Below are 13,697 nucleotides of genomic sequence, written 5' to 3'. Positions count from 1 at the left end.
GATGGCCGCGAGGGGTCTCATGTAGACGTTGAAGAGGGTGGGGCTCAGAGATGATCCTTGAGGGACGCCGCAGATGACTTCGGAGGCCTCTGACTTGTACGGTGGTAGGCGGACTCTCTGTGTTCTTCCGTCGAGGAAGGAGATGATCCATTCCAGCGCCTTGTCCTGGATTCCGATGTTGCTGAGGCGCTGTACTAGGGTGCGGTGGCAGACCGTGCCGAATGCCGCGGAGAGGTCTAGGAGGATGAGGGCCGCTGTTTCTCCATTGTCCATCAGGGCTCGGATGTCATCGGTGGCGGCGATGAGGGCGGTCTCGGTGCTGTGATTGGCTCGGAAGCCGGACTGTGAGGGGTCGAGGGATCCGTTCGTCTCGAGGAAGGCGGCCATCTGCTTGTTGACGGTCTTCTCGATGACTTTCGCAGGGAACGGGAGGAGCGAGATGGGGCGGTAGTTCTTGAGTTCGGTGGGGTCCGCTGTTGGTTTCTTGAGCAGAGCGGTGAGTTCGGCGTGTTTCCAGCTCTCAGGGAAGGTGGCGGTGTCGAAGGATGTGTTGATGATGTCTCGCAGGTGGGGTGCGATGACAGCGTCGGCCTTGTAGCCTTGAGCCTTGTAGCCTTGAGCAATAAATACATTGCTCATGTAGATCAACCATATAAACTTCTTCTTGTCTACAGATACAGCAAGAGCTGAAAGGAATATGTTACTTAACCTGTAAGCATCTATTCATGGTATGTAGTGCTGTAGATTCAGATGCTCTCATACTCCTGCTATCTAGTTTTGGGCTCGTATGAATACAACTTGAGTCATGAGGCATAGTGACTACTTCTATGACTTGAAATACGCAAAGCATTGGCTCCATTGTTTAGATTGATTTCCGCATGGCAGATGAGAATGTATATGGAGAATAGGAAAGGAAACAATAGATAACCATGAAAAAAAGAAAAGAACATCTGCAACAACCGGAGGTTTCCAAGAAGGAAGCATTTGAATCTACAGCACTATAAGCCACAAACAGATGCTTATAGGGTAAGCAATACATTAATTTGTGGCATGTGTAGCTGTGCATACACATCCTTTGCATAGACTGTAAAGCAGTACTCCCATAATTGGTGGCAAGCATGCGGATGTTGCAGAGGAATGAAAAAAAGTTTGTAGCACAGCTTGGCCCACCTGTGCTTGCTAAAATGTCAATACAGTAGTATTTGGTGAACATGTGTAAAGTGGACCAGGTAGCTGCTTTATAAATGTCAGCTATGTGGATGTTACCAAGGAAGGACATAGAGTACCCCTTATTGCAAGTAGAGCGCAGTCTGGGCTGTGCAGGGAGTTGTCTCTGCTTTAGTGTTGCAAGTCCTTAAAAGCTTGCAGAGAGTTCCAATGGTACATATACCACTGCATATTTTAAATACCTTACAAGACATGTAGGAAGACATCCACCAAGGTTTACCTCCAACATCCCTTCCACAAACATCAGCAAGTATGCAGCGACTGTTGCTAAATGGAGGCATATGGAAGTGTAAGCCAACCAGTGGTTAATTTGTAAAATAAAAAGTGCCGGGGCTCTAATCAGGTGACAGCGCTAACAGGAGAAACATGCTGGCGCAAACTGCTTCCTGACTAGAGCCCCAGCATTTATTGATCTGCAGAGGACTTGGCCTAATGGGTAGAGCTGCTGATTTCGGAGCTGGGGAACCCGGTTCGAGTCTCGGCGTGGCTCAACATCCTGTGAGTCTGGGGAAAATCATGTGCCTTCTAAATAAGTGTGTTCTTAACTGGTGCTATAAGCACCGGTACCAAGGATTAGGTGCCGGTGCTGAGCACCGGCTCAAATTAAGCACTGAAGCCAAAACTGATATATGAATAAGGTAACATACTGTATCTTGTACTGTTGCTGTGATTGAATCTATGCATTTTAGAAAGTAATAGGGACACCCTGTTTCCACTAAGCCACATAGCAGGCCTATTTGTATTTCAGGATAGACATGCAATCTGCTGGGAGATTTATATAACTAACTCTAGGAACTCAGGAGCCAGATCGTAAGGTTGATCTGCTTAGGGTTAGGATGCCTTATGGAGCCTTGGTTCTGTGTGAGTAGATCTGGCTGTTGGGCAGTTTCTCGTGAAGGACCTCTGACAAGTCTAGAAGGGTCGTGAGCCAGGGCTGTATGGCTCATGTGAGAGCCACCAGGATGTGGGCAAGAGACGTTTGCCAAAACGTCCGAACCACGTAGAGAACGAATGGGAAAGGCAGAAAAGCGCAGGCAAATATCCCAGATATATTCATTCATAATGCATTGCTCAGGGACTGTGAGTGAGGGAACCTGGAGGCAAAGCTTTGGCATTTTGGCCAGTTTGAAAGAGCTACATCTGCAAACCCCCAACAGTGGAAATACAGGAGTAGGACTTGAAGGTAAATTTCCCACTTGTTGCTACATCTTACTGAGTAGATCTGCAAACTCGTTGTCCACTACCAGCAGGTACTCCACAAGCAGATGTATCTAGAGATGGAGTATCCGATGCCAGATTTTATAGGACAGATGCATGGAGCATGTGCCTCCCCATTTTTTAAGGTAATACATGGCTGACATGTTGTCTGTCTTGATGAGGACCACCTTTTGCTAGATCTGATGAAAGAAGGCCTCGAGTGCCAGCTGGACAACTAACTGTCAAATAATTGATGTGGAGACCATGCTGGTGGGATGTCCACATGCCCTCGATGGTGGAGCTGCAGATGGACCCCCAACCCATATGAGAAGCATCCGTCTAGAAAAAGCTCCCCCTGCAACAGGTTGTTGCTGTTCTACCACTGCAGATAGCGATGGGTGCTAGCCCAAATCAACACTAGATCGTCCCATTGACCCTCCACCTGGAACCATTGTTTTGCTAGGCACTCTTGCAGAGGAATCCTGTGCATCTTTCAGGGTGGACAATGGCAATACAAGAAGCCATTATGCCAAGAAGGTGCATCACTATTCTGACCGTTAAGTGGCAATCTTGCGGAAAAGAGTCAGAAGTAGTTGGAAAGCGAGGACCCACGATGGCTGGGGTAACCTTTCCTGGTAGGAAGAGCTGGATTTGGAAGGGTTGGAGGTGGGACTTGACTGCATTGATGGTGAAGCCTAAATTGTGCAGAAAGTCTATAGTATTTCAAGTATGGGAGAGACTGTTTTGCTTATCTACATTCTTCATCAGACAGTTGCCCGGATAAGGGAACATGTGGATACCTCTCCTTCCGAGATGAGCGTCTACCATGGCAAGATATTCTGTAAATCTCTAGGGGCCGTAGAAACCCCGAAGGGTAGCACCTTGAACTGATAATGGTGACCAGTTGCCATGAACCGCAAGGAGTGGCAGTGAGCAGAGTGTATAGGTATGTGGAAATAAGCAGCCTTCAGATCAAGAGCGGTCAAGAAGTTGCCTTCTTGCAGCAAGGGGATGACATCTTCAAAGAACCATATGAAAGTGCTCAGACAGGATGTACTCGTTGAGAGGCATGAGGCAGAGTAAAGGCCTGAGTGTTCCGTCCTCCTTTTGTAAGAAGTATAGGGAATAACCCATTGATGTAGCAGCACAGGTTTGATTGCACGTTTGAGGAGCAGCACTTATACCTCATCTTGAATGAGGCGCTGATGCTTTGTGGAAAGGGTATGTGTGTGGGGTGGGATGTATTGTGTGGATGCAGTGAGCTCGTGACAGTATTCCTGCAGTATGATAGAGAGGATCTGCTGGTCTGAGGTGAGTGATTTCTCCCCACTGGGAGATAAACCCAAGTAATCTTCTCCCAACAGGTGTCGTGTGATTGGGGTAAGGGTGAGAGAGTCAATACTTTGTAGTGATAGCCCCTTTGGCACACCTCCTTTGTCTCCGACCCTGGTACTGTTGCCCCTGTAACCTTCCCTAGAGAGCTGAATGTTGAATATGGTTGCTCCTGACACTGGTAAGTGTAAGGTGAGTGAGGAGAAGAGGTTTTCGGTCCCCCTCACCCCATACTGTGGCATGTGAAAGGAGCCTAGATTGGGGGATGTTTGAAGAGTACCCATGGCCTTCGCTGTGTTCATATCTTTATTAATCTTCTCGAGCTTCTAATCCACCTGCCGCCAAAAGAGATGAAAAGAGTGAAGCCCGAGACACCAAGATAAGCATGGCACTGAATGAAGACAATGGAGTTAATCCACCTGGCTGCAGTATCAGCAGCGTCAAGGGCGCAGCAGATAGTAGTGTTGGATATGATTTTGCCCTCTGAGACTAGTTCTTGACCTCACTATCGGTATTGGTCTGGGAGGTGCTAGAGTAGTTTCTCCATCTCGACCCAGTGGGTGCTATCAAACCGAGAGAGCAATCCAATAGAATTTGCAAACCTCCAAAGCATGGCAGATTGCGCAGCTACATCGATCTTTTTTCTCTCTATAGACTCCTACTTCTCCAAGGAGTCTGTCATTACAATATGACCGAATTCCTGTGCCTCAGTCTACTAAATTATATTAGTGATATTGCTAGACAACCTACTGGAAGGCAATTCAATATATGTATAGCTACTTCTGTAAAGAAATTACTTGTGTTAACTTTGAGCTGTATACAAACACTACAAACCTAGAGTATACTGACCTCCTTTATTACTGAATTCTGAAGTATGTCAATATCTCATCCACATTTCTCATGTGTTACCTATCGTTTACTAGATAAAGACTGAATTTCTAGCATCTCTTTCCACCAACATACCAGAGGTAAAAGTTTCACTGACCTGGCTGCTCGTTACAAGACTGCTTCAGTTTATACTCATCTCAGCTTGATGAAATGGCAGCAAGAATTTAATAAAATACTTAAGATGATGGATGGTTCTCTAGCACTGGATGTTAGTGAGCCTCACTCACACAGGAACTGCATTATGGATATCTTTCATTGAAATGTATTACTCAACATCATGAGGTAAATGACTAATCTCAATATTGCCAGGTATACCTACCATCTTTGTTTACAAAATAACCATTAAAGATTTTGAAAAATATTGACAACTCCCCTATCAGCCTGCTCCAACTGAATCATGGAATTGAATCTTAACTTGGACTGCTCATGAAGCCTACATTTAAATATAGTGGCCATTGATTTTGGGACTTCGATACAAAAATCAACCCTGTAAATTTCAGCTGCACTCTCAACGCACATTTTTTTAAAATTTTTTTTAAAAAGGAGTATGGCCGGACAATGGAGGGCACCGTAGTGGAGCTGTTGTTGTTCAGCTGCTCCTATTTTAACTGTAACTGGAGATTTACGCTGTCACTTGCGCAATGCGACGATGCACGTCTCCTCAATAAGCCTATTGTTTTTTTTATTGTATTTGTCAACGTTTGGTTGGTTTAAGAGGCTGAAAGGTTTTACTTAATTTATGACGCTCACTGAGCAGATCCAGAAACACTCCTAGAGTGGTGGAATTAAAGGGTGGGCCAAGAGAGTTGCATGAAGCCAAGTATTTTTAGAAACACAAATAGTTCCCGGTAACTTCAATGCGCTACTGCACCTGTGATGTTAAAGTTTCAGAAAAATATCCTATCAGAAAGGTTCAACCTGTGCAGTGCAGAGAACATTAGCTTGCACTTTAAGAGAAGCCTTCTACAATCTACAGAGCAAAGAATCCAAATTTTCATTGAAATAACCCCAAATTTCTTATAGCATTCAAAGTTTAATCGCCCCAAGCCAAAGCCATCTTCATTGTCAACATGATTATGTTGGTTATGGCTAAAAATTGTTTAATTCGGTAATACTAACGTTTCTACTGCCCCCAGAGTAATCCCGACTATCAAGTTTGAGAAATCCTGCTGTGCATAACTTTAGTGCCGGTCTTAATGGCAACCCACTATGTAGCAGAATTCAAATTTACCAACATATTATCTACAGCAATGTCCTGATTAGTCTCCTCACTCTACACAATCCTGTGCAAAACGCTCACCTGGTCATCAGCGATGGCTTTGGCAAAGCGTGGACAATCCAAATGAAGGTAGATGTCAGTAAGCTGGTCCAGAAGTTTCTTTGGTTCAAAGCCATACTTCTCAGGATTTTCAACTTTCAAATCACGACACTTAGGACCACATAACTGTTGAAGGTTAAAGTTCAGCATGGCTGCTAACCGAGGCCCCAGCTCCTATCAATGGGAAAGAAAAAAAAAGACTTCATGCTGACCTTGGAGAAAGAAATCCTCTGCATGCATGGGTAAAAAAATAAAATTTTAATGTTCTTATATTATGGACACAAGGATAAGTTATAAGCACGTAAAGCACAAGTATACTGGCTTGGGAGGGCTTTTGGGGGCAAGGGGAGCCGTTGGTAATAAAACATGATTTTATAGAGTTTCATATTTCATATATTTTTTTTAATTGTATTTATTGATTTTCATAAGAACATTCAACAGTGCAATATCTGTGCTATCATTGCCATCTCGTATCAAATTCCATGTGCATGTCACTGCAGCATCTAATAAAACATCCCAAGCATAGTATCTTGAGGCATATTACTATCTGTACAAAGCAAAGTATTTTAGGAATCATCTGAACATGACAACATACATGTAGGGAAGGGAGTCCATGTCTCCTTTAGTTGTGATGACTGCAGAAGCTCTTCTGCATATACCTCCAACTGATCTCTGCAGAAGGCAATATCTCGCAGCCACTGTGCGATCTTAGGAGCAGTCTGCTTCCCCCAGTTCATGGATATCCTCCTTTTAGCTAAGAGCAAAACGGTGGCCGTTACCTAACGGTTAACCGGTTGCAGTGGTCTAGAAAGCCCCAATAAACACATTTGCGGAGCGCATGCTACCTGTTCTAGTTTCATCCCTGATTTGCCTGAGTTACCTGCATCCAGAAGCTAAATATTAGGGGGCATATCCATGTTAGGTGGATAAAATACATTTCAGGAGCTTCACATCTCATACACTGATCGTTGGGACGTAGCCCTTATTTATGAAGTTGCTGAAACATGGAAATTTAAGGTGTGACAAATCAAACCCAGCAATTCACTTATTCCACCCTAAGAATTATGTTCCCATCTAAAAGCTTTTTTTGAAATTGCCCAAATGCCTTTCCAAGTTTCTCTGAGGTCACATTAATTCACAATACTTAGAGACAGGTAAAGGTATAATATTCCATAGAGTTGAGGATTTGCATACAGAGGAAATCAGTATGGAGGCGAGGACAAGGCCTGGGCGGTAAATTTCCGTTCCGCTCGCGGAATCTGGGTAATTTCGCGTTCCACAGAGAACGCGGAATTGCCAAAAATTCGGCGATCCGTGGCTTCGCGGAATTTTTTGCTTCTTTGCACTTTCAAAATGCGTGTTCGCGAGATATTTCTCCCCGAGCACACAAACAGCGTTCGCGAACAAGAAAAAAGCATCGCGAACAGGCGGAACAAGCAATTCCGCATGTTCGCAGAACTTTTGCGTGCTCGCGTAGATTTTTTACCGTTTTGCGGAGCTTTGCGTAGCGCGACTACGCAAATTCCGGCCACCCCTAGCGAGGACCCTAAACTGTTCTTCAAAGTTACTTAAAAATACCACACCAAGATGCGAGTGTGGGCTTACCACAGGGGCAGACGCGTAGGAAAAAGGTGAGATGGCGGGCATTTGATGGGTAACAGCAGGGTGTAAAAATGAACAAATTGCCATCCTACGGATACTCTATCTAACCGCAGATTCCTTACCTTAGAATATTTGCCACACTGGATCTGAAAAAGATTCTAAATAGCAGTACTCCTGCGCACAGCACGGACTCCTCACTGACCCAGATATGATGGAGTAAAGCTGCATATAAGTGATATACCTACACTCCGACATCACTTTATTGTCTTTTCCCTTTCCACACACTCAGACACCTGGAGTGTGAAAAGTTCTTGGTACCTGCGTGTTAAATACTAAATTGGGACCTCTTTAGATATAATAAAAAAAGGGGCCTCTCCACAGAACGCGGACCGAGAGGGAAAAATATCCCTACCCCCGAACCGGGCTATCAAGTCAGTAGTGCTGTGTGAACGAATGCACTAATGTCCAGGTCATATCCTTGCAGATGTAAAGGATGGGTACTCTGTGTGACAAAGCAGGAGCAGTCACGTTAGCTCTGGTGGAATAGCTCTCAAATGTTTCTGAAGATGCTTCTTGAGTAGCAGATCTTGATGCAGAGTACTATCCACTTCAAGTGGATCCTCTTCCCTTTCTTAACTACGGAAAACCCCAAAATGTTGACTGTCCATTCAATGGTCCTTGGTAAGATCAAATTAAAAGCTTAAAGCCCTTTTAGGGTCCAGTTGATGGTGCCGCTTCTCTTTCGAGGGCCAAAGGGGAGCAAAGAACAATGGTAGAATGATGGATTACCCAACATGGAAGAGAATCACAACTTTTTGCCAGAATACTGCCATGGCCCTTAGCACATACTTTTCTGGCAAAATGGTGGTGTAAGGCAGTTGCACTGTAAGTGCCTGAAGTTCACTCACACGACAAGCTGGCATAACACAATGAGCAAGATGATGGACACAGCAAGCAACTATGCATTGGCTCGAAGGCCAGACAAGAAATTTCAAGACCAAGTTAAGGTCCCATTGTGGCATCACAAACTGTTTAGGAGGGAACATGTGTGTCAAATCTTCAATAAATCTCACCACAATAGGGGATTTAAACAAGGACTGTTGGTGTGGCAAATGTAGAAAGGCTAAAAGGACTGACAACCTATAATAGTGCCCACTGCCAAGGCTAAAACAAACAAAAGGACGTACGAGTGCTTTGCTTATAAGGGGTCAGTCTAGGACAACGTCCATCACTTCCGTTGGCAGATCAAACACAGTCAGTTGACACATGCAGGTGTAGATTGCTCAGATTTGGGCGGAGGACTTTGCCCTCCTGCTGAGGAAAGAGAATGTTGCGAAGTGATAGCCTGATTGGGGGACAGATGATCATATGCCCAGAAGGTCCAGGTACCACACTACGCTGCCCAATTCAGAGCTACTAGGATGACTTGGGTCTGGGTGCTCCAGATCCTTTTCATAAGTCAGAATGTACGAGTTACTTACCTTCGGTATCGGTGTATCTGATAGAGCCGTTGTCTAGCTGCAGATTCCTTAACTTAGAATATCCCCAGGCGTCAGACTGGATCAGGAAAACTTTTTGCAGCAGCACCTCTGAGCAAAGGGGGTCGGTGCCCCACGACCCCGCCCTGACGTCGTCCACGGACGTAACATCAGCGAGGTCATACAAGTCTCTCCTGGCGCGCTCAGTTTTCTTCAGAGAAACGTTTCCGCGGAACAACGCGGAGCCACCAACAAAACTGTGAAAGTATGGGAACAGTGTGCGAAGGATGAAAAATCCGTAAAAGAAAGAAAGAACATCACCATCATAAAAGACAGTAGCAGACACTGTCTACATATACGAGAAGAGGGAAGAAGGAAAGGCAGAGAAAAGCTAGGAGAAGAAAACCCCGCAAAGCGAAGCATGGACCCGCTCCAAAGGCTGAGTAACAAGGGAAGAATATCGCAACAGGCAAAATAGATTATTACCATGTAGAACTGTGCCGACCAAGGACGGGACACAGGAAGAACAACAGTCCACTGTGAGAAGATTTGAAAAGAATGGTATTTCACTATAGCAAGGAAAGGCCAAAACACAGCCTAGCAGATCCCCAAAGAAGGCTACTATAGAGGAGACCTGACTCAATGGAGGAGGGAGGGAGGGAAGCAACAGGAGAAGAAGAAGACTCTCCTGATGATGGAGAATGAAAACGCACCGTTTTACAGGAAAGAAGCCACCTGGATGGAGGCAGCCGCATATGGCAATTCTTAAAGAGGGCACAACAATGTGAGCACCTTAAGAGAAAAGCAATGGCAACTGAGAGGAGACAAAGTGGAGAAACCCACCTGGCAAGGTCCTCGCAGAACGGGGAGGATGGGTGGGCGTTAAGGAATCTGCAGCTAGACAATGTCTCTACCAGATACATCGTTACCGAAGGTAAGTAACTCGTACATCTGATAGAGACATCTAGCCGCAGATTCCTTAACTTAGAATAGATACCACCGCCATACCCCCAGGGGGAGGTGGCTCTGCAACAGAAAGTGCACGAAGCACTGAGCCAGAGTGACGGACCATGGGGAAGGCTGTGGCGGAACAGCCAGACAGCAAGCCAAGTGACTCGAAAGAGCAAAAGACAAGACATTTCAAACTAAAAGAATAGCACGACGCCATACCCGTAAGAGTATGAGATGAATAAACAGCACTAGCCATATTCCAGAACAGAGTCCAGAACGAAGGAGGGAGAAGGACTACTCCTGGCTCAATGGTGCATTAAGTGAACACCAACGAAAGCTTGAGGATAACAAGAAAAAATGTAACCAGAGCCTACCAGGCTAGCCCACGCAAGGGAGTCCGGCCAGACCACAGCCAGAATCGAAGTACAGAGGCAGGAACTGAGCAACATTTTAGAAGTGCATACCTAGTTACCAAAAGGTGCGACAGGGGCGAATAGTTTCACTCTGAAGCAAGCTGAAGTGGACCACACTAAAACATGCACAGAGCAGACAGCCACGGCAAAAGCTGAAATGAGCATGGAACTGCCCAACGAGGGAGCTCGAAGGTCGATGGGAGAACTCACCCACGAAATACAGAGAAGCAGGGTGCAGCACCTTGGACAACCTGCATCAGAGGGGCTGTCCCGCAGGCACAGGAGACAGAGTAGGGTGACGTAAAATTGAATTTCCCTAGCTGGGGTTTGAACCCTTGTCAAAACGCATTCAGAGTCCTTGTTAGTTACCACTGGACCATATGTCCTGTCCCAGTAAAAAATTACACATCCGAAGGGAGTGGCCGCAGAGGCACCGAAAATGCCAATAGGAGCTGTGAATAGGAACACGGATAACTGTTGAGTAGAACCTCAGATCTCCAGACCACTTCCTCAGACTGTGAGGGGAAATCCACCCCCTACAGAAGAGTGGGACTGTTTAGTATAGGCCAAGAAAGAAGCATCGTGAAGTGGGTGGACCATCCCAGGAGTGGAACGCAAGGAACTCTTATTGCCGAAGATGCAGGAAGAGACACCAAGTGCACATAAAGGTGCTAGAAAAGACACCGCCGTGCAGAACGAGGGCAAGCTCGAGTAGAAGCACTGACTTGCTCCTTGAAACATGGAGATGTAGGATCAGACTTCACAGTAGCAAAGAGAGGTGGAGAGCAAGGGAGGGGGGGTGAGCTACGACCACGTATCTACGGGTGCCGTAGGAGTAACCCACCTAGTGCACCCGTGGCAGGAGGTAGCCCCGTTTTGAAGCGTGTTGAAATACATTGAACATCTCCAAAAGAGGAGAATGAGGCACATATGCAAGGCTCAAGCAAGGAGAGAGCCACGGCGTAAAGGAGATAGCGCCAAAGGCACAACACTGAACACCGTGTAACGGTAAGACAAGGGCGTCATTGGACGTAGACAGCCCAAAGGGGCCTCCATGCCCGCGTGACGCATAGCAGAGCTATACAATAGCATACAGGTACTCCACTTGGAGTATGGCACATCCCCAAGAACCATGGGGGAACACCTCTTAGGGCAAACCACAATCAGAGGACAGAACACAAACAATCTGTGGAACACCGCCCCAGTAGGCTTACCGCCAGCCTAAAAAAACACATAGTGAAAATGGTGGACGCCAAATAAATGGGCAACCACTCCAGATCATGTGAAATGGAAACCGCTGAAATAAAGACCTATGGGTGAGGACGAAATCCCGCAAGGAGGCACTGAACAGCCGAATCGGCGTGGGCATCAAACAAAAGGACCCCATCAAAGGGTAGGTCAACAAGGCTTTCCCAGATATTCTCCGGCAAGACGCCATCCCGCAACCAAGCATGGCGCCGTAGGGCCACCGAACCAGCCATAGCACGGCCTAAGGAATCCGCAGTATCCAAGGCCGAGCGGATTGTAAATTCCGCCAAATCACGGCCATCACGGAGAAGAGGAAGGTGGTCAACACGAGCGCCCTCAGAAGTGGCCGATAGAAGAGACTCGGCAGAGTCCCAAAGGGCAGAAGTAGCCTGAGCCAAGACACACACTGTATTTAGTGATCGAAGAGCTGCGCTAGTGGAGGCGAAAATGTTACGGCCCCACGACTCCAGCCATCTAGAGTCCCGAGAGGAAGGAAGCAACAGCTGAGGCAAGGAAGGGAAAGCAGTTTGCAGGACAAACCCCTGAACGTCTGGGTAAACAAATAAGTAAACTGGATCATGTGGAGAAGGACGGTGGCAGTGCAAGATAGAATGAGCCACCGGATCACCGGAAGCTGGCCGAGCCCAAGTGCCCAAAAGGGCATCATAAAGAGAAGCTTTGAAGGGTAGAAGCGGCTCTACAGTCCCTGAACCGTGGTGGAGGACATCCAGCAGAGGGTCAGCTGGAAGCGGGACCAAAGGAGGGTGCATACTCAGAACACGAGCCGGCCAAAGAGACAACCCAAATGAACGCGACACCGGCCTCGGTAGCCCTCCGAGGAGGGGACAGCAACTCATCGGTGGGTGAGGGCTGTAAACTAAGCCTCCCACCCCAGGGAGGGTGACCAATGAACTGAGGATGCAACCTATTGCCCCTTTGACGAATGAGGGTCCTGATGTGGCTCCTGAGGAGGCAGGGATTCCGCGAGGGCCATATATTCCAAGGGAGGGGGGGGGGAGAGGCAAGGACAGATCTGGCGTTGAGGCGATGTCGAACTCCCTCCGGAGAGGAGTCAACAATCTTGCGTCGGGGCGGCGCCTGGGCGACTACGGTCGGCGCCGACTCGGCCCCGTCCAGCGCCGACTCGGCCCCGTCCAGCGCCGACTCGGCCCCGTCCAGCGCCGACTCGGCCTCAGCCACGACGATCTCCGCTTCCGAAGAAGAAGGGGACTGCGCCGGAGCAGGTGAGGCAAGCCTACGACGTCAGACCGGCGCAGACTCAGCGTCAACCACAACAGTCTCCGATTTCAAAGGAAGGAATGGAGTCGGAGCCGGGGAGGCAAGTCTACGGTGCCGGACCGGCGCCGACCCCACCTCCGGACAGGCAGCTGCCTGTCCGAAAGGCTGAGACGTGCTCGAAGCAGGGCTGCGAGCACCAGCAACCACCTGCGGCGTCACAGGGAGCCCCACTGGACTATGTGGCGCAGCAGGGGTGCTATGGGTTGAACAGGATTCCGGGAACTAGTGCCCCCGATCACTGAAGGAAGTGAGGTCGAGGACCTCGGCGACATGTGCCGTGACTTACCTGAGCGAGGCGAACGACGCACCTGGGAACCAGAGGGCGACTGACGCCGCAAATGGAACCCACTGCCAGAGGGACCTACCGCTGATGAGGAGGCTGGGGGCCGAGATGACTCCGACCGGGACAGATGAGCCGAAAGCAGCTTCATCCTGCGCTCCTACCGGGACTTCGGATTGAGGTGTTGGCAGGCGTCGCAGTCTGTCGAGTCGTGGTGTTTGCCCAGACACCACATACAGATAAGGTGTGGGTCCGTCGCGGACATTTGCCGCGAACAGGAGGTACAAGTTTTTAAGCCCGAAGGCATTGCACACTGTTCCAGACGCAATGGACCTGAAAACAGGCCAGAGAAACTGCTTACTCTGGATCCGCGTTGAACGCGGAAAAGAAGGAAACTGACGTCAGCGCGCCGGAAGGGACTTGTATGACCTCGCTGACGTCACATCCGTGGACGACATCAGGGG

General features: G+C 47.9%; 1 protein-coding gene across 3 annotated transcripts in view; it reads right to left on the bottom strand.

Moving 5' to 3' along the window:
- UBE4B (ubiquitination factor E4B) overlaps nucleotides 1-13,697 on the bottom strand; it is a 918,898-nt gene that overhangs the window by 132,479 nt on the left and 772,722 nt on the right. For all 3 annotated transcript variants that reach the window (XM_085609806.1, XM_085609805.1, XM_085609804.1), the window contains one exon: nucleotides 5,945-6,136. In XM_085609806.1, coding sequence (XP_085465932.1) covers nucleotides 5,945-6,136 — 192 coding nt within the window. The remainder of the gene's footprint in view (nucleotides 1-5,944; nucleotides 6,137-13,697) is intronic.

Source organism: Triturus cristatus, chromosome 1_2 (assembly GCF_964204655.1).
Source record: "Triturus cristatus chromosome 1_2, aTriCri1.1, whole genome shotgun sequence".
Taxonomy (NCBI): Eukaryota; Metazoa; Chordata; class Amphibia; order Caudata; family Salamandridae; genus Triturus; species Triturus cristatus.
The sequence above is the reverse complement of the archived record's forward strand: the minus strand, read 5'-3'. Positions and strand labels throughout refer to the sequence as shown.